At 38.9% G+C, this 21,503-nt stretch overlaps 1 protein-coding gene across 15 annotated transcripts in view; it reads right to left on the bottom strand.

The window, feature by feature from the left end:
* THRB (thyroid hormone receptor beta) overlaps positions 1–21,503 on the bottom strand; it is a gene marked incomplete at its 5' end in the record, with an annotated part of 331,491 nt that overhangs the window by 309,123 nt on the left and 865 nt on the right. For 3 of the 15 annotated variants that reach the window (XM_081073424.1, XM_081073423.1, XM_081073418.1), the window contains one exon: positions 21,275–21,367. The exons of the other annotated variants lie outside the window; for them this stretch is intronic. Coding sequence is in view for 1 of the 3 variants with exons in the window: in XM_081073418.1 (XP_080929544.1) it covers positions 21,275–21,312 (38 nt within the window). The remainder of the gene's footprint in view (positions 1–21,274; positions 21,368–21,503) is intronic. 15 annotated transcript variants of the gene reach the window in all.

Consider the following 21,503-nt stretch of genomic DNA (forward strand, 5'->3'; position numbering starts at 1 on the left):
AGAATTATAAACCAAATCCAGGTTCCAATATATACACTGTTAACCAAGACTCTTTAACATGTTGATTTCTCAAGTGTTTGAAGACAGCTACTACCTCTCTGAAGTTTTTCTCTTCTCCATATGCCCCTCTTTCCTTAATGGTCCTTAATATTGCCTGGTTGCCAGAATTCTTCCCATCCCTCTGGCTTTTGTCCTAACTGAAAAAGTGGGACCCCGATCTGTTTCAATACTTCAGGAGATTACAGGGATCTCTCTATCTTTGAGCAAAAGTTGTTCTTCTAATGCAGTAGTTTCCATGTAGGATGCCCAGGGTAGGGACAATCAGCATCGTCTGGGAACTTGCTCAGATGTAAATTCTCCAGCTCCAACTCAGACCCTATGGAATCAGAAACTCTCGGGATGGGGCCCAGCAAACTGTACAGCAACAAGCCCTCCAGGTGAGTATGATATATCTCGAGTTTAAGAACCAGTGTTTTAATGGAACTTGTGGCCTCAGTCGGGGTTGAGGTACCACATCACTTATCAGCTCATACTAAATTGATGATGGGGGTCTCCTAGAATTTGGGCTTCCAATATGGATCTGATGTAATGTTATGGTTTTAAATCCTCTTTTAGGCTTTTTTGATGGGAACCCACTGTTCCAGCCCCTCAAGAGCTCACTAAATCCACACTGTTGTTGGGCCTTGTGGCTCTCCCCTTCAGCTTGGTGACCTCTGAACATTTGATAAACATGTCATTCATGTCTTCATAGTGGCACCCACAGCGTCCACACAGAGCTGGGCAGGAGGCCAGAGCTCCTTGGCAGATCCTCCTCCTCCAGCCTGATGTTAATCAATGAACATCCCGTGCATATGGTTGTTCAACTTGTGAAATTTCCGGACTATTATCAGCCTGCAAGTCTCCATCTTATCATGGAGGATGCGATGAGACTTGCTTTGCCCTAAAACATAAAATATAAACATAAAAAATTCCTCATGAGCGGAGAAGCTATGGCTATTCTTCTTAAGTTTCCCATTCTTCCTCCTTCTCTCCCAACCAGGAAAAAATGGCCTGGAAGCTAGTCACACCTTCAAAAGTTTCATACGAAAGACGTAGCCCTGTTTAGACCAGTTCCTTTTAATTTTACCCTACTAACTTCTTTTCCAGATATTCCCACTCTTCACCATAAGCATTTTTTAAAAAACATTTTTAAACAATTGGAAATGAAAGTCAAAGAAGTTTAAACAACTTTTCCAAATGTCCTATCAGCTAGTTAGTGATATCACCCATATTTATATCAGGTCTTCCACGGTTCACGTTTCACCTGCTATGTTATGTTAATATTAGTGTGGCTGTATGTGGCAGGACAAATAAAGAAGATACTCAGATTTCTGAGACCCTGACCCTCTTAACCCACCCTTCATTTCAGAGAATACTAAGTTATTGATGATCAAAACAATACTTATGCCAGCTACCAGAATGATAACATCTTGAAACAGCTACAGGTATCTAGCACTTGGTACCCTTCTCGAAGAATCCCCTAAAATATGTAGACATATGTGGCCACAGTTCACTTTGTCCTGAAGATAAACAGACCCTACCGAGAAAGGTCAACTGTGCAAGAGGCTAGAACACAAAGCCAATTGTCTCCTGCTCTCTCTGCCAGTCTTCACAAAGTCAAGTCCTAGACTTGCTGAAGAGTGATTCATCTCTCTATGGAAAGAGTGCCAAAACCAACTGTACAAAAGACTTCTTTCTTCACACCCTTAATTCATGAGGACCTTATAGTCACTTAATGTAATATAAGCAATTATGAACTTCCAGGTTTGGCAGACAGTTGAGAAATAGTGGAAGGGCGTACTACTTCAGGTCTTCTCACAGGCAGATCTCAAGGGAATCCAAATTTATTGACAGAAAATTCCGTTTTACTTGGTGAAATAAGTAACACAGGCTCTACTGAACTTCACACTGCAATTCTGCACTTTTGTGCCTTCTTTGCCAAATTCTTCTATCTTCCCAGCTTGAGAGACCCATGAGGAGCTTGCCTATGACTCCCACATCTGCCTTATCTTCTCATATACAATCTGTTTGCTTCCTGTTGTCAATGTCAAGGGGCTGGCCAAAGCTTCCTGAAAGGATGAGTATTGCAATTGGGAAATAAAGTAGACCATGAGGTCCACATGATAAATGACACAAATGAATACAATTTTGCCAGTTTGGAATATAATAGAAAATACATATTGTCATCAATTTTATTTTGAGAACCTAGTGTTTTCTTGAAAGAGTTCCACCTGTTTTGATATTTCATTTTTAAAGTACTATTAATAATATATTTAGATATAGAGTCTCAGAACTCAGAAAACCAGAGACAATGAAAAAGTTCACTGTGGACTTCGTTTTATGTGATATTACACTAATCTTGCCGATCAGAAAATACTCTTACATAGTCTCCCTGATTTACAAATGAATTTTCTGATTTACTATTGAATAGAAAATGAACAAGTGTTCAGAATATATACAGTACCTCATCAAAAGCACAAAACTAAAGTCAAAGGCAACATAAAGGGACAGGTATCTTGAAGATTCAATCCTCCTTGGGTATGGACACAGGATAAGGAAGTATGTGACACTCAGGCCATCCCTGTGTTATTCCATTACTAATTGTTAGTAATAACTGATTGTCATTACTAATCAATCACAACACTCTTTGCTACTAAGCCCAGAGAATCTGCCTTACAATACTTCTCAAAGACATCAGCTACCAAAACCTACTTGAATTTGCACAAACTATTTACCATCCTAAACTTTGCAATGGATCTACTAGAATTTGTAGGATTAATAGCTACAAATAGTTCAGGTTTCTTATGTGTGTGTTGGGTGGGGGCAGAGAGGAGCTACAAGAATCCAAATACCCAATACCTCCATCAGGGATTCTGTCTTTGATACTTCATTTTAAAAAAAAGTCTCCAATTTTTTGATGCATCAGAAGACTGTTGCAAACCATGCATGCTATGTATAGGTAACTATGGAACTGGAGTTATAGGGAAATGTTCAAGCCTCAAACATTTACGATGGGCACAGTTGATTCAACTGTGTAGACAGGAATCAGCTTGTTGCATTTTGAAACATTTGCTTTTCTTACTAATTTTATAAGCGTATATAAGAAATCTGTCCAATATGCTGTAGATAGACGAATGACTTAATACATTGAACTGGACTTTTTAATTGAAAGAATAACATCTATGATAAATCACAAAGAATAACTACTACACTCACATCCAATTTTCTATAGCTAATGTTCTAAAAACAAAATGTTCTAGTTGGCACAAACCTCAAAATTTGTCATGTTCTTATTAGTCTTGAGGACAACAGTGCTTCTTTATACAACTGTAATCATCATGCAACAGGAAGAAAGAGCCTGAAATATGAAGTTAGGATTTTTTTTCAAACCAGCAAAAACAATTGTTAAAAGTACATCATGGCAAATATGAATAACTACAAGTTGATATTCAAATTAATATTTTATTTGATAAAATAAAAACAATTTATAAAAACTCAAACCACAATATTGAAGAATTGTAATTTATTACATTTAAAAATAAATGTTAAGAAATTGTTATAAAGTGCTACTATTTTAATGTCTCCAATATTCTTTCTCATATTGATTTTGAACTATATGTAATTTATACTCTATATGTTCAAATTATATGTTCACATATACTCAAATTAGGTAATTTGAATATATATATATATATATATATATATATATATATATATATATATATATTCTCAATGGGCTGTACACTAGCAAAAAGATTAATTTTGAAACAAAGAAACAGGACAGTTAAAACAAAATGAGCAAAACCACACATTTAACACTTACACCTGAGAGGGAACACTAGTTTCCTCACCTTTTAGACCAGACAAAATTATTTTACAATTCTCCCAAAACACAGCATTCTTAAAGAATATGGACACCATTATTTTTTAAAATTAATAAAGCTAAAATTCTAGGTATAACAGTTGACATACTTAGAACAGAGGAAAACAACCATGCTTACTGTTCCTTACAAGCAGATTTGAAATCATGGTTCACAAAACATTGCTTTAAACAACTCACTGGCATCAAAGTATAGACGCCAGTAAACAGTCATTTCATCAGAATCAGAGGCCCCACAAATCAGGGGGAGTTGAGAAGGAACCTGAAAGAACAGTAAGGAAGCTCAGAAAGAGCCCTTAGGTTGGCCCAGCTGCCACTCTTGCAGGGCAAAGGCACTTTTCAAAGACAGCTCCTTGTCTGGCACAAATCCTGCCTGCGAGATTGAAAACACTTCCCTGTAACCGTCTCATCCTGGCATTAGCTTCCTCCTTCACAAAGGGCCTCGGTTTCAGCCTCGCGGACTAGTTCTTTCCCACACGTGGTGAAACCCGACTCTCCAAGGTCTCCGCGCCTGGGCTTCACACAGACGAGCGCTTGAAGAGTGACATGGTTTTCTTCCCTTCTACAGGGTGCTTAGTATCTTCAGAAGGATGAGTGCTACGAACTTAGACAAGAACACCTTTGAAACTTCCATTAGCTAAATTTCTTCAACATTCATTCAGCTTTCCCGAAAAGTAAGTTTTTCCACTTTAATTTATTGTTTCAGAGGTTGCAATCTTCAATCGGAGAGACTGACACAAAATATTAAAGTGAAAAATGTATTTTTCAAAATCCACATACCTAAATGAAGGTTGAAAAAAATGTACATGATTAAACTTCCAAATAATTTTCCTAAGTTTGTAGCATTTATGCTTCTGAAGATACGAAATTTTAAAACTGCACCGCCATTTTTGGGACACCCTGTAGCTCCCATAACCTAGGGAATTTCTTTTGGGTTCAAAATTATTACTCTCTTCAAGTTAACGTTAAGCAGGTCCTTTGGTCAGCCTACAGTTTCTTTCTTCTTCTTTTTTTTCCTTAAGATGAGCTTTTCTTTAAAGGTGTCTTTTTCAAGATTTTTAGATATGCACTGATAGAGCCTTTTCTGAAATTGAGTAAAAAATTAAAATTCTTATTGTCATTAACTTGCGATTCATATCATTTTAACATTCATATCTGCTATTTAAATATTTTACTTGCTCAGGAATCTGAATTGGAGAATTATAAGCTCATGATCTCCAATGTAAGTCAAGTGGTCAAATTGTGTCAACTGAATATGTTCAACCTTTAAAAAAACCCCTGATCAATACATATATAAAGAAATCAAGTCTTTATGACAGTGGCTTTCAAGGTTCCTTTTTTTTTTTTTTTTAAACAGTAATCCCAGCCAGAATTCTACTTTGCAGTCATGGCCCAGGATATACATATGAAGGTATGTTGTGTGTCGTGTGTGTGTGTGTGTGTGTGTGTGTGTGTGTGTGTCTATGCATGTTTGCATTTCTTTAACGAAACAAATGTTTCAAAAACATGTAGTTTACTCTAATACTTTCTTTTCTAGTCTTTTTTACTTAAATCTTTTGTTGACTGTGTTTGTCTGTGAATTTTTTTAATGAAACCAATGTTTCGAAAACATGTACTTTATACATTATTTTCCAGTCTTTTTTTACTTAAATCTTTTGTTGATCGTGTCTCATTATGTTGATTCAAGGCCCACTAATGTCCTGATAACCAAGTTTAAAAAACAATAAGCTAGGTATAATGGGATCAGTGAATACACACCAGGATTACGCTATTAACTCTTTTATACGTTGGGCTTCTGCATATTTTTACTTCATGAGAAATAGAAAGGTGCCAGTACAACACAAGCACTCTCAAACTCCAATGAGCTTGAGAGTAGAATGAATCCCCTGGGGATCTTGTTAAGACGCAGATTCTGGTTGGGCAGGTCTGGGGCAGGCTGAGATTCTGCCTTTCTAAGCAGTTTGTAGTGGTGTGGGTGGGCGGGTCTGGGGACAGTACACCTTGACAAGTGGAGATGCAGGTCAGTCTGAGGGAAGGGAGAGAAACAGAAGTAACTTCCGGGACACACCACATCACCTTACAGCTAACACTGTCCAAACCAGGGCATAACCCATCCACTGGCACTGAGGACACACAAACTTCAAGCATTTCCAGCACACAGCACACTCAGTGTGACAAAAGAAGGTGACATCAGTGCCTTCATAATCCTCTCCTCTGTCATCTTTACTGTTTCCTATCTCCTTAACCAAACTCCAGCCAAAAAATAAAAATAAAAAAAAATAATAAAATAAAGCAGAGGCAAGGCAACCCTGTTTCTGAGGGTTTAGAAGCCCCTTTGGAGGGATAACCTAGAAATGTGGACAATTGCTAAATTAGGCAATCCAGAGCAGGAAAAGAGGATGCTGGCAAACTATTTCATTTCAGGAACTTGTTAAACCGGGATACCTGCTTATCAAGGTGGACTGCACTCATAAAATACTCCTGAATGTGACAGAAGTAAATCATAGTTCAATGCCTGATTTCATAATTCTGAACTAGAGAGTCAGAATTTCCAAGCTAGCAATTGTAACTGTTTCTGGTATAATACTGGCTTTTTGTATTTCCAGTCTCCAGAATTTGGGGTATACATGTTGATAAAGTAAAAATATTCTTAGTGCTGATAGGGCTGTCTTCTTCCCAATCATTCTGTGGACCTACTGGAGATCCAGAGGGACAAGAGAGTGTGCTCACCACTGTACCTAAGCTTGTACCTGGCACATACGAGTATTTGGTGCTGGATAGATGTTTGATGAAGGAATGAATGGATGAATTTTAAAAATAATGTGTTACATTTTACTATATACTATATTAGATGATTTGCCATTACAGTATTTGAGCCTGTAAAAAAAGTAGGCAGAAATTTAAAGTGGCATCTTCCAAAAAGCAGTTGTCCACTGTGCAGATGGAGAAGAGAGAGAGGAACAGAGGGAAAAAAAGACAGGGACAGACCAGGACAGTGATTCCTGTTTGGAGTAGGACATGGGCAGGTGGAGCAGCAAGTGTATCAGAATCAACAGGAGAGAATGTTCAAATATCCCAGAGTTTGGAATGCCTCTCCACCCCCATGAGGAGGGGGATCATAATGAATAAGTAACCATAATGGATGAGACGCTTGGGGGAGGAAGAGATTAAGACCTTGTTTCCCCCAAAATAAGACCTAGTCAGACAATCAGCTCTAATGTGTCTTTTGGAGTAAAAATTAATATAAGACCCAGTATTATGTTTTCTTATATTATACCCGGTCTCATATTTGTAAAATAAGACTGGGTCTTATATTATTTTTTTGCTCCAAAAGATGCATTAGAACTGATTGTCCGGCTAGCTCTTATTTTCAGGGAAACACGGGATTTGGAATGAAGGTTTTCAATGGGGACTATTACACCTCCCAGGGACCAGTTGGCAATGTCTGGAGACATTTTTTATTGTCACAGCTTGGAGGTTGAGTGCTAATGGCATCTAGCAGGTAGAGGCCAGGGAGGCTACTAAACACCCTACAATGCACAAGGCAGCCCCCCATAGCAAAGAATTATCTACTACAAAATATTAACAGTGTTGAGGGTAAGAAACCCTGCTCCAGGGGAAAAAGGGGCATGCTAGAGGCTAGAACAGAAGCTAGTAAGAACGAGAACGCACACACCAGGACCACTAGGCTTCACTTCACTTCACCTCAGGTGAAGAGTAAGGTCTTAGAAGGTATGAAGGCAGTGATGATGGGGCTGAGGAAGCGGGTAGAAGATCGGACTGTGCTCCTGGCAGTGGCTTTCTCTCTAGCAGTTGATCTGATCCCATACCAACTGCTGGTGGAGTCAGCTCCATTGCTCCAGCTAAAGGCATTCTGTACCTCGTGAGAACCAAGCAAAAGTCCAAAGGAGGCCAGCGCTCCTCAGGTGGAAATGGGTGTTAGGGCCTTTCCTTCATGGTCATATGCCAACGACGAGGAAGGAGAAAGTGCAGGAAGTGCCCTCACCCTATCCCCATGAGCACCACTTCAGTGCCTACCAGCTTGTCTTCCAGCTGCCAAAACCTGCATTCCTTTGCCTGAAGGCATGCTCTAGGCTGCCCAAGGCGTAGTCCTGAAATGCCAGGAAATCAGTGGCCTCTGGAGGCAGTCCTCAACTAATCCCTGACAGGTTTCCGTGAATAAATACATACTTCCTTGCCTCTTGGGTGGGGTAACTTGAGGCATGTGTCCCATACTGTCTCCCCATGTGACTACGCTCCAGGTGCCCACAGTTGTAACTGGTTTAATGAGGCCCTCCTATTGGCTGCTGTCCTGGCTTCCTTCCCCACTCTCCTATTGGTGTTTTCTTTACCTCCCCCCTAAAATAACTCACACTTGAATTTCATCTCAGCGTCTAATGGTAAGTCTTTCAAAGGAAGCGTAGGCTGGCAGCCACTTAATCTTCAGGTTCCTCTGATGTAAGAGCTCTCTGGGACCACAGGATCCCTCTCTTAGAGGCAGCTGATTTTCCATCCCCAAGGCCTGAGCACAGACTCATTGGTTTCTTCTGAGTCCAACTTCTTTCAGATCATCAGAAACACAACTTCCGGCACATTTCTGTGTCTCCCATTGAGAGAATAAGCAAAACCACATCTTTTGCTCGAGAATGGCAGGAAGTGCAATATAATCCCTTAGTTCCAATGCCCCTACAGTCAAACTTCTGCAAGGACGCAAATAAGTCACTACCCTTGACTCTGAGAAGGGGGGGGTTCTTACTCTAGCACAAGAAGGAGGCAACGATGAAGAGAAATGACCACCTTGGTTCAAATGGAACTTTAGTGAATCACCGGTGGGGATTTAAAACAACAAAACAGCAAAAACGAAAGAGGCGTTTCAAAATACTGCTAGACAAAGAAGAGAAATGAAATGTAACCACCCTCAGGGTGACATTAAACGTAATGGGGATTCTGAGATGCTAAAAATCTTAAGGAAAATACCAAGTCCACAAAAACGCTGGGAATTGTGAAAGATGCTACGGCAGCAATGTGTCCAAGAGGCTGCTCACATCACCAAAAGGGACATTTAAAAAGCGATGCAGCACGACACTTTCCAAACAGTCTCAGAATGTTGTCCCTGCAGAAATTAGAACCCATCACCTAAGAAAGTTATTGTTGTCATACAAGTTGAGAAATTGGGCCGCCTAGCTTGGAGGTCTATTCACAGTAAGGCATGCTTAAGGATCTTCCTTCAACAACCCTCAGAAGCCACTCTTCTTGGATTATGGATTTTTGCTGGGTTTCATCTTTGCAGAGAACATCCACTTTGGGGCCCTGATTTCTTGCCAATTTAGTTGAGGAAATGGAGAGATCTTCTATCTCAGTTCTTATGTGTGGATAGTTTTGTTGTTGTTGTTTGTTTAAGGGAAAAGAACAGCGTTGCTTTTCTGCCAGACAACCTAGTCCCTTATTTATAATGCAGGACAGCAGGGCCTTGTAAGTGTATATTCTGGTTCATCTGAGGACACACGGTTGTTCATTTTAAAATTAGATTCATCCTAATTATATGAAAACAGCCTATGTGTGGTTGGTCCAAACAGCAGGAAAGCATTACTAAGCACCTACCTGCTGGGTCTGTGCGACTAGACTCCACTAAACTTGTTTAACACACAGTCCCTGCCCTCTTGGAACTTTAAATCTAGCAAAGAAATACACATCTCATTGACAAATATGAGCCTTGGACACTGAACAGTGAAGAAATATATATAGTAAGTGACTAAACATGTAATATTACCTTTGGACAAGGGGTGGGGGGGTGAAGGAAACTCACTGAGGTGGCATGTTGCAGCCAGGCAGAAGCAGAGAGAATTTGGATCTCAATCCTAATTAACCAGAACAGGATTTGGGGAGCTCCCTGAGTGAAGGACATTGGAAGCTGGGTTGAAAGAAGTAAAGGAAAATATATATTGAACTTTGAAGGGTAGAAGTTTGAATGTGAGGATGTGACAGAACAAGGGAGGGGAGCAGCTGCTATAAAAAAGGAAGTAAGGTAGTCAGTTTAAATCCCACATTTCAATACAAGTGAGCGAGCCACATTTGAATTCAAGAGGCTGGGATCCTGGGCAGGTAATATAACATCTATTATTCTCATTTTCCCCTAACCCTAAGAATTCACTAACTTCGATGATTGACCATGGAACATAACTCTTAAAACTGAACAACACTAGGTCATCTATAAAAAAGCTATTGTTAGCAATAAACACAAAATCACAATTCAAAACTAAATAAAAAACAACTAAAGACACACAATGATCAAGGAAATTTAGACTGACTTCCAGGTCTCTCTCTTTGATTTCCTGTCTTTGAGACAATAATGCCCCTTACCTCTAAGGTGCAGGTTTACTTAGCACAATCAATTTGACAACTTTTGTAATAATAAAATGATAATGAAGTAGTTTTCCATGTACTGAGCACTCACCAATCACTATATATGCCAAGTAATTTACAACCGTTATCTCATTTCATCTCCTCCACAATGTTGTGAAGTAAGTACCAATGTTATTTCTACCGCACAGACTGGGTAAATGAAATTCCAAGTGGTTAAGTAACTTGCTGGAGAGACCATAGATAGAAAGTGGCAAAGCCAGGCATCCAACTTAGCCCCTATGGATGTCCATCCCCTCCTCTCTGTACCCTGAACTCTCCAATGTCCCAGCTCTCAACCAATCCAGGACCCAGGATCCCAGGCTTCTACCCTCCTCACAACACACCTGGCAAATATGGGAAGGGAGGGGGGGGTCTCTCTCCTCCCTGCCTTGTGACAGGACTTTGAAAGAGGACATTACTGGCACCCAATGCTGTGTGTAACCTGAAGACCCAAAGACCCCAGTGATAGGCCAGTAACAAGTTGGGGATTATGGAGAAAAGTATTTCTCTCTCCCCTATTATGGAATATCAAGAATTAGCTAAATTCTGTATCTGAGAGGTATTTATCCAGATTAAATTCTTAATATTGCCAATTTTGGTTTTCAAAAATATTGCATAATAGTCGTATTTCACAAAAATAGACTTGTAGGCTAAGATACAGGCATACAATTCTTTCTTTTTCTGTGTTCCCAGCATGATAATTCTTATCATTGGTTAGTTTTATTTCTTAATAATCCCAAATGCATGTGACCTTTGTGTTTCCTCACTTCTTAGAATAAGACATTTTAACAATAAGCAAATGGTAAGGTTTTCAGAAAGATAAAATATGCATAGTTAGAAGGAAAGAGCTTCTTTGTTCTTTTCCCTTACCTCAGTTTTATTATTCATGCCCCTCTTACATTTCCTTCATGGGAGGTACTTCTATAGACCCGGTTGAATATTTGATAAAGCATGTTTATAATTTGGGAAGAAAACAAAAAAAATCCTTTTGACTGAAAAAAAAAAAGGGTTCCCCATTGTAGTAAACGGTAAGTAGGATAAATATGAGGAAAATTGTTTTTTAGTCAAGATATTATATAATGAGTCATTTATTTAAATAGTCTAAAGCTCTGAAAAATGATCCCGTATCATTTCCTGTATCAAAATGGCTTCCGTATCTCTGTCAACACACCAAATATCAGCTCTGGCCTCTGATCCCTAATAACTCTACTTTAAATTTTAGCTCCCTTTAAAAAAAAACTAAATCAGCACATTAATGAAGTGCCAGCAACATCAGGATTGATCATAAGCTCCCAATACTCTCTGCATATTATGACCTAGCAAGGCAATCAAAATGATAGTAAAAGACGAAAATGAAAACCAGGTCCAGGAAGATTAAAGACAATTCCCTAAGAGTGAGAAAGAAGTGAGGAAACAGAATTAGATCAGATAGGAGGGTGGTACTGCACCAAAAAATAGAACTGGGTTACCTCATTGCTATAAAGATGGAGTTTCCATTTCTTGCCAATGCCTTCAAAAGTAACAAGACAGTGATGTGATAAGAGCCACAGAAGAATTAAAAAACAGAGTAGCACAGTGTGGCAAAGACAGTTCACCAGATAATTCCTACTCTTCTTTCTACAGTACGGAATCAACACTGAAATGCTGCTGTGCAGGAGGAACTAGCTTTCCCATCCTACTTTATTTGGGGGGGACATGTGATTTGTTCTCACCAGCGGAATTTGAGCAAAATGATTTTGGTGGAACTTCCAAGCCAAGGTGGTTAAGAAGCTTGTGTGCTTCTTCACTCTCATTCCCACTTCAGTGACCTTGGAAGCCATGAGCTGAAGATGGGGGAGCCCAAGACCAAAGGAATTGACTACCCTGACTCACTGTGGAGCATAGCCACCAATCAATCAGAACTAGCAATTTTTAACTTCACGAGAGAAAAACAAACCTCTATTTTTTTGAGCTACTGTGCATTCTTTTATTTTATTTCAAACTATTGAGTTTTCCTAACCAGTGTAGGAGGCTAGGGTCTCAATCACTTGAAATAATGCTCATAAGTTCTTTTCCTATGGAATTAACAGAATTATAGATTTTTCAGGCTAAAGTTGTGTTGCCACAACTACTAGTAGTTATTAACTACAAATGACTATTGGGCACTTGAAATGTGGCTAGTTGAAGTTGAGATGCTGCAAGTGTAAAATACATACCAGAAACTGAAGATTCAATCAAAAGGTAAAATATCCCAATACTTTTATATTGATTACATATTAATATTTTGACTATATTGGGTAGAATAAAATATTTTACTGAAATTAAACTCACTGGTTACTTTCAAATTATTTATAATGTGGCTACTGAATAATTTTAAACTATATATGTGGCTCACATCATATTTCTATTGGCCTCCTGCTGGGCTAGCAGGGTTTAGCAAATTACAACCCATTGCCTGTTTTTGTAAATAAAGTTTTATTGGTACAGAGACATGCTCATTTATTTACATATTATCTACAGCTGCTTTCACACTACAACAGCAGAGTTGAGTAGTCTCAACAGAGACTGTATGTCCTGAAATGCTGAAAATATATATTATATGGCCTATTACAGAAAACGTTTGCCAAATCCTAGGCTAGGAAAATTTTGAGATTATCTAATTTATCTAGTCTTACTGTTTTATGACTAAAAAAAATTAATGTTTATATAAGTCAACAGACTTGTCCAAAATATTTTTATTCTTAATTAGGTGGTATTTCCATAACATCACATTCATTCATTCATCCATCCATCCATTCATATTCTCTACCATCTGTAATTTTGATCATTAAAGAAATAAAAAATCCCTATCAGTTAGAAAACCAACACTTAATACTAATAAATTTAAATGTCACAATTCTAATTCAATGTGGTTGTGTAGAAGTATGTTTCTGTCAGATACAAGCACTGTAGGCATATATATAAAACAGCAGAGAAACCCCTTGAGTAATATTCAGCTACGAACAGACTGTGAGATGGTCTTTAAAGCACCATTTGAAAACATTTTAAAGAGAATCTATCATGTAATCTGCTTTCAAATTAAACTTCAAGTCTCCCCAAACGTAGAGCCAGCTTGCTAAAAATACTCATTGTAAGAATCAAATTAGAAAAATTTTGCCACATCTTGGAGAAAGTCAAATCTGTTCCCAGTGACTTCACAGTAACATATAATTGCCTCAGTTCTGGCAGACATCGTCTCTCTGGATTATTCTCAGAGTCTCTAACTGGGCTCATCATTTCCAGTCTCTCTCCCACTCAAGCCCTATTCCAAAGAACTCTTCTAAAATAAAAATCTGATTTGCTGAACATTCGTTCTCTTCCTGCTGTCAAAACAAAGTCCACCTTCCTTATTGTGGTCAGCATGTGACTTTACCATGTGACTCCTACCTTCTCCAACAGCCTCATTTGTTATCCTCTGCATATCAGTCAGATTGGGCTCCTTGCAATCCCTGGGGTCCTTGCAATTCCTCAAACACTTTGTACTTTGACCCATTTTGTACATTTGCATATGGTGTTCTTACTGCCTAGAATTCTCCTCAGTTCTGACTATGGGTTATCACTATACATTGTACTTTATCATAGAACTTACCAGTATTGTAATTGCCTGTTGAAGTATTAATTCTACCACCAGTACAAATTGCTAATATTTAGGAATACTTCACTGTGGGTCAAGTGCTACATTATTCCATTTAATCTGTACATGTTATAGATGAGGAAACTGAGCACATACAAAAGAAGCCAGGTGAAGCCAGGATATGAATCCACACATTTCCACTCCACAGCCTAGGTTCTTAACTCTACAGCAGTAGTTTTCAATGGGGGTGATTTTGCCTCCCACAAGACATTTAGCAATATCTGGAGACATTTTTGATTATTGAAGCTGGAGTGTGAGGTAGCGATTGGCATCTATTGGGTAGAGGCCAGTGAGGCAGCTGCACATCCTACAACACACAGGACAGAGCCCCCAGCCCCCAGCACAGAATTATCTGGCCCCAAATGCCAACAGTTCAGAGGCTGAGAAACATTGTTCTACACGAAATCGATTCCTGTAGATTGTCCCCGGATACTTTGAGCATCACCATAGGAAGAGTTTTCACATGCTCAGCATGGTATCATGGCGTCTACCATAGAACCTGGCACCCAGCAGATACCTGAGGTATATGCGATGGATAAATGAATGGAGGGAGGGTGGGATGGGTAGAGACAGACTCCAGAAGAAAACAAAAATAAGTTTATACATTGCAAGGCTTATTTTTTTGTGGCAACTTCAACAAAGATAAATCTACACACATATTCTTAATTAACAATAAGTGAATACATGTAGAGCACATTTCAGAAGATGCCTTCACCTTAGCAGCAACACCTTACGTTTATGTATCTTAGGATGGGAGACCAACTTAAAAAGCCAAATGCCTTGAATTTTTGTTTCTAGGAGGCCTCAGAGGGACAAAACGCTTATCAAATCCCTTATGCCTACTACAATACAGAATAAATTTGTTTATCATTCACATAGACCATCACTTACATTGATTTTTAAAAGATTTGTGTGTGTGTGTGTGTGTGTGTGTGTGTGTGTGTGTGTGTAAGGTTCTCCTGGTCCCTTTTTTAAAATTAAAAGACAAATAATACAAAAATATGCAACGTGATCTTTTCCCCTATTGTAGCTATCATTCAAATATAAATACATTATTCTAGATTTCCAGGTTCTAGAAGTGGAATAGAAATTACAGAGAAGCTTAGGTGAGATTCAAAAAAGTAAACAAAAACACATGTAGCAGAAATTAACCATTCTCTGGCTTATATAAATTAACATATCTAAACATTAGAAATGAAGTTAAGAAGAGAGATATTTTATGATTGTAATATTTTAAAAGTAACCACAATTTAGCGTCCTTTTTATATCATCACAAAACACTTTAATTATATGGCAGCGTTCATCAGTGTTGCATTTTTTGTGTGTGTGTGTGAAAAAGCAAAACAGGTTCTGCTGTGGGGCTGGATATTGCTCCTTTGAGATATTGCTTATTATGATATGTAGACAGAGGTTATAATAAATGAAACTAATTTTTTAAAATGTAATACAACGGATTGTTCTTCACAACATCTTGCATTGAACTTTAGCTATTTGGAGTTTTTCACACACACACGTGCACACACATACAAATAAATATGGTGACTAAACAAGCTCCTCTCCCTCTTGGATGTTCATAATACACACTAGCATAAAAATAGGCTCTGAAAACTGTTGAATTGTTAAACTCAGGTTTCCCAAACATAATTGGTCATAGAGCAACATAAATAAATAGTAAAATAAGTAAAACATCAAGTAAGATCAGAATCTGCCAAAATATTCAGGATTATGGAAGACTAAAAGTGATGACAAGATTTGTGGCTTGGGATATCGGTGTGACTGTGGAATTCTCACTGTGAGTGGAAGCTGGGCCTGGGACCCACAGCTGAAGCCAGAGACAAGCAGTGCCTTTTTCACTGTATATCAAAATATAACACACATTTGTTTGTCACAGTGGCAGATTCTGCATGTGGACGTGCAAATTGGTAATACATTTATGCTTATGGAAAAGAAATATGAAAAACTGACTCAAACTCAGGGATGTCATGATTGTTATTAATAATTATTGTTTTTTGAGCATCCATTCTGTGTAACTATTGATGAAATGTAGGAAAAGAGAGTCTTCTAAAGAAACAAAAAGAGGGGAAAAGTATATCTGAACCACCCTGGGAACCACAGAACAACATATATCACAGGAGTCAGAACACTCAATGGATTCCTGAATGCCATGATCATACATTATGCCACTAAAACCATGACTATCTTCTCCACTCTCCTCATCTGAAACATTCCTGAGCCACCAGAGGAGTCACACAAGTATATTTCCCAAATTAAGAAGACATACTTGCTCTCAATTTGCATTCCTTTGTCCAAGTCTTTGCTTTAATCAGCTTATAACTCATGACTTTCTGAATAAACCCCTAAATTCTTGAACATAGATGAGAAGCCATGATCTTTGAAGGCTCACTTTTGGAACTAGGAAGTAGAATGAATAATTTAGTCCAGATTAATCCGTTCCTAATTGTTATATATGCCCCATCTACAGTCCACTCTCAGCACGTATGCACATACATGTATATGTATGTTATCATAAATATTACCATATCGTTACACACATATTACATATTATAATATACACATATGTGTCATATGTGTATACGTACATAATATACATATATGTGTTGTATATGTATGAGTATATGTGAGTCTAGCTGTCATGACGTAAAGGCTACAATATGCCTCCTCCGACAGAGAGTCAAGGTTCCTGGGTCCTAATTCCAGGCTTTCCTGACTTACCATTTGGAAAAGATACTAAGTTCACAGCAGAGCTCAGTTTCTCACTCAATAAAAATAGTACTGCCCAAGAAGAACTGCCAGTACATAAAGTCTCCAAAGTCCTTTGAAATTAGGACAGTATGGACAAAACAACATTAGCATTGAACATAGATCATTATTCTAGCGGTCAGTTGGCCAGACTCCTGAGAGGAGGATATGGAGATATATTACTTGCCACTCAGTGATTTGACTATTCCCTCCCCGACTGCTTGCTTAAATGCCATTTGACTAATAAGTCAGGAAACTTAAAGTGGAGCGTGAACATCCTTAATCAAGAGACTCACTGGCCTAAACATATTCAATCCCACACCACGTGCCTACCAAGAGAATCCTGGGTGAATCCCACTGCAATTTACACTAATACACATGGGCTGCAGAAACCACAAAACAATCCTCAAATAAAAATAATTATTTCATCTAAAAGACCCAATAGGCAGATTCATTCCATCACAGTGTAAACTACTTTAGAATCCTTGTGTATTAATTAATATACGCATATTGTCTCAAATGACTAACAGGGCCAGGCATGTAGTAGGTACACACATTTTTATAGACTGAATGAGGAACCAAATCAAGTAATGAAAATGACCTTAAATAAAGCAAGGAGTTAACTTGCCATCCATTGCTCAACCAGCTCAGACACTAGACTAAGCCCTTCGAGCAAAATATTCAGCTGTGGTATGGACAGATGATGCAATCCAGGCAGCAAACATTCACTTTGGGCAAAACCAAGTCAGAAGATGACACTTAATACCAACATCAGAAGAGAAAGAGAAGCACCCTCCTCCCCTTCTCATCCTCGATTCATTCTTTCAACAAGCATTTCTTTGTGCCCATGTGTCATGTCCTTTGCTGGGGAGTCAATGATGAATCAACCCATAGCCCCCTCCTGACAATTTAGTGGGGGAGACAGAAATGGTCACTAAAAACAAACTACCCTGCACGGTGATGTGAAGTATAGAGACTACAGCACACATCATTAAGGACACCTGTTCGAACGAGAGGTTTATGGCCATAGTGTCATTTTCAAGTACCTGGCTGTCCTGTCCTCTCAGATTGCTCTAGTCAAAAGCTTGGCTGAGACTGTGGATATTTGAGAAAGTCAGCCTAAAGAACATGTTAACCATTCATCCCTCTAGGTTTTCTGAGCTCTATTTCTGCTTTGGGGACAATCTCTAGAATCTCTACCGCTGGACCATGGCAGATCAGGCTCCAAAGATTAACTCTCACTGGGTTACTTTTCATCATTATGCTTTATCCATTTTTTTCCCCTCTCAGGTTGGTAAAAGACATGATCATGTAAAGAACCCTACTTCATTTTCTATAGAATTGAAGTGCAAGTATTGGCCATTATATGATTTGATCTTTCATAGGAGTATATACTAGTTGTCAGGTACCATAATAAGCACTCTACAAATGTTATCTAATCTATCCTTACAACTTGAATACATACTTGCCACCTCCAGTTCTTTTTTTCTATTAACTTGCCTACTGAGAAGCTCAGAACTAAATTAAATACTTAAAAAGCAATAAGCACTTAGGATTTCAGTTTAATTATCTTTGCTCTTCTATAAGATTTTAACCTTTTCTTCTCTTATCATTTTTACCAGTCTCATCATTTTGTGGCATTTTTTACTATGCATTTATTCAGACACGTTTCTGAAAGTTGATACTCTATAAACAAAAACAAATTACCATAATTATCAATTGTAATTTCCTGTTAGTCTCAACTGTCAAAAGAATTTACATGAATAGCTAATTTGAAGGTAACCCCTTGGGTATCACACCTCTGTCACTTGAAAACTCAGATAATCCAGTATTTCCCAGAGTCATCTGGTCAAAATCCGTTTATGGAAGTGGGAAAAGGGGGAAAGGGAGAGGAGGACTGACTTAACTTACAACACAGGCGAACCACCAGGTTATTTCCAAATTGACCCTCAAGGGCTATTTCTACCGTGTGTGGGATCCTGACAGTCCCATTTGCCCCTTCCCCAACCACCACTTTTGCAGACCAGCTATACCACCAAGCGTCCTTGGTCACCTTAGGGCTGCCAAAGACACTGCCAGAACCTGCTAAGTGAGAAGGCATTCCTATCACCCAGTGATGTCTGTTCCCTGGAATTTCACTCTTAGCGCTGACAATACCTCTGGAACTCATAAAAATTCTGCTGAAACCCATGGTGTTGAAGGTCAAAGTCTCAGAGAATCAAAGTAAGACAAACTGCTGCTGAGGATTTCTGTGTACTCAAGGCAAATGCCCCCAGGAAAAAACTTGCAGAAATAACTCTCTGTATTGTCACTATACAAAATAGGGCTAGCTTTGAGAGAGAGAGAGAGAGAGAGAGAGAGAGAGAGAGAGAGAGAGAGAGAGAGAGACTGAGATTGAACCATATATATATACATGGCACACACACATACAGGCACAGATCTTGGCATACCCAACTGGTACCCAATTAGGAAGCTTAGTCAGGTATACATAATGTTTGGGCACAACCATTCATTTATTCAAAAAAGAATTATTCAGAACCCACTGTGTGCCAAACACTATTCAAGATGCTGGAGAAGCAGTTAAAACTCTTTTTCTCATGGATTCTATATTCTAGACACAGGAGACAGGTAATCAGTAAGTACCAACTGAAATGAACAATTCAGATTGCAAACAAGGTGAAGGAAAGGGAGAAAAGGAAGGAAAAAAAGGTGTGATGCTTCTGAGAAGGAGTGGGGGACTAACTTTGCTCAAATGGTCAGGGAAAAATTTTTAAAGAAGTTGACAAGTAATCTTACACTAGAATGACAAAAGGAGGTAAAGAAACCAATGTTTTTATTCTGATTTCCATAAAAAAGATGAGCTTACTAAAAAAAGAAATGTGAAATCCTATTTGTGGCTCCACACACCCTGTGCTTCAAACAACTGCAAAAACCTCAGGAAAGCAAAGGAATCCACCACTTTCTCAAGGAAATTTTAAGAAACCACCTTTTCCCAAAGACGTAGATTAAAAGGAAGTTGTCTTAATTCATCTCTATAGCAGAATTTGCTACAAAGAATCTATAGGGGAGAAATGGAATGCTTATTCCTCTTGTAAATTCAGTACTTTATAAAACAGTATTCCAATATCAATAAAATTATGTCTTTGAATTACAATGCCAACAGGAATTGCTTCAAAAAAGAATAGTTCTGTGGCTATATTCAGTATCATTTACTTTCACTCACCAAAAAATAAAAGCAAATCATATTTACTAGCAGATGGTCCCACTTCCAATGTATAACAAAACTTTGAAATTCATTAAAAATAAAATTCTGATAGTATCTGTTTAACAATCACAGACTTCCCATGTAAAACCCCAAACAATTCAGTTACTATTGAATTTCTGTTAGTCAAAACACTTAGCCAAGTGGCATGAAAATTCCTAAAATCATCCATTACTCAAACTACTTTTCATCAAAACACCTTTTTAAAAAGAATGTTTCCTAGTCCCTGACTTGTTTCAGAATAAGAGAGGTAAATAGAAGTGAATTAGGGAGCAGTCATGGTGAATAGTCAGAATGAATCATGGAATATTTTGACTAAAAAGCAATTTTTACTTCGTAAACCAGTGCATGCTATATATTATTACAATGTAACTAAGCATACTAAACTAAAATAAGGCAAAATAATGTAAAGATATCGACCAAAAGGTCTGCATTACCCAATACATTGATCATTATAAGAACTGCTGTACTCTGATACTAATACTGTCCAAGGAATGCTTTATGTTTTTGAACTTCAAAACAGGTCTTTAAAACTGAATCTCACTAGCACCCGAGATCAGTAACATACTAAGAGGAAAAGACTTTCAAATTTATTTACTGATTGGGGTAGTGTATGAATCTTCACAAATTCTAAATGTCTGTGGAGCAGGGAGGATGGAGACTCTAAACTTCTCTGTTCAGGTAAGTGCTTTTCTCTTGCTTTGACTCACTTTTACAAATTGTTACGCATCTAGACCTTTTAAAATTTCCCCTTTGGAGAAAATTATACATTTAACCTTCAATAAATAAAAAACTCACCCCACGCTCCCCAGCTCTACCCCTCCCCGCAACAAATCGGAAGGCTTAAGAATTAGCACTAATAATAATCCTACAATGGTCATTGGGAAATCCTCCTCCAAAATGACAACTGCAGTTAAGAAGGTCAAAATCCACCAGGAGTAAAAAAAAAACTCCCCCAAATTAGTCCTTGTCCGAAGGATGGCGCGGGGGTGGGGGGAGCGCACAGCTGGCACAACTCTTGGTATCAGAACCAACTTCGAGCGACTCAAAGGAAGATGCTGCGTCAAGAGAAGCAAAGAAGTGCGACCCAGGAGGCGAACGAAATCGCCACCGACTCCCTAAGGAGGCGGGGAGAAGCCGAGTCGCCAGGCACCGGCAACAGCGCACGCCAACATTCAGGATTATTCTTTCCAAACCCGGCAGTTCCGGGACAGGAGAAAAAAGGGGGATGGGGGGCCCACAGCCCCCTTAAACCGCTCCCCCCGCCGTGTTTGCCAACCTTTTCCGAACCCCCGTGTCACAGAACTTCTTCATCATGGAAACTTCCACTCGGTTCGGCGCTGAGGATGCCAAACTCCATTTCACAAGGAGCCTGTCAACAGCCGGATTGGGGTTTGAGGAACACAGCCACCGCGATTGGAGCGGCCCCCGGCCACCCTGCTCTACCACTGCCCACGCTCTGGCTCCCTGAGAGCTGCCGCACGGTGCCCTAACACGAGAGGGCACCT

This window comes from Rhinolophus hipposideros, assembly GCF_964194185.1.
Source record: "Rhinolophus hipposideros genome assembly, chromosome: 14".
Classification (NCBI taxonomy): domain Eukaryota; kingdom Metazoa; phylum Chordata; class Mammalia; order Chiroptera; family Rhinolophidae; genus Rhinolophus; species Rhinolophus hipposideros.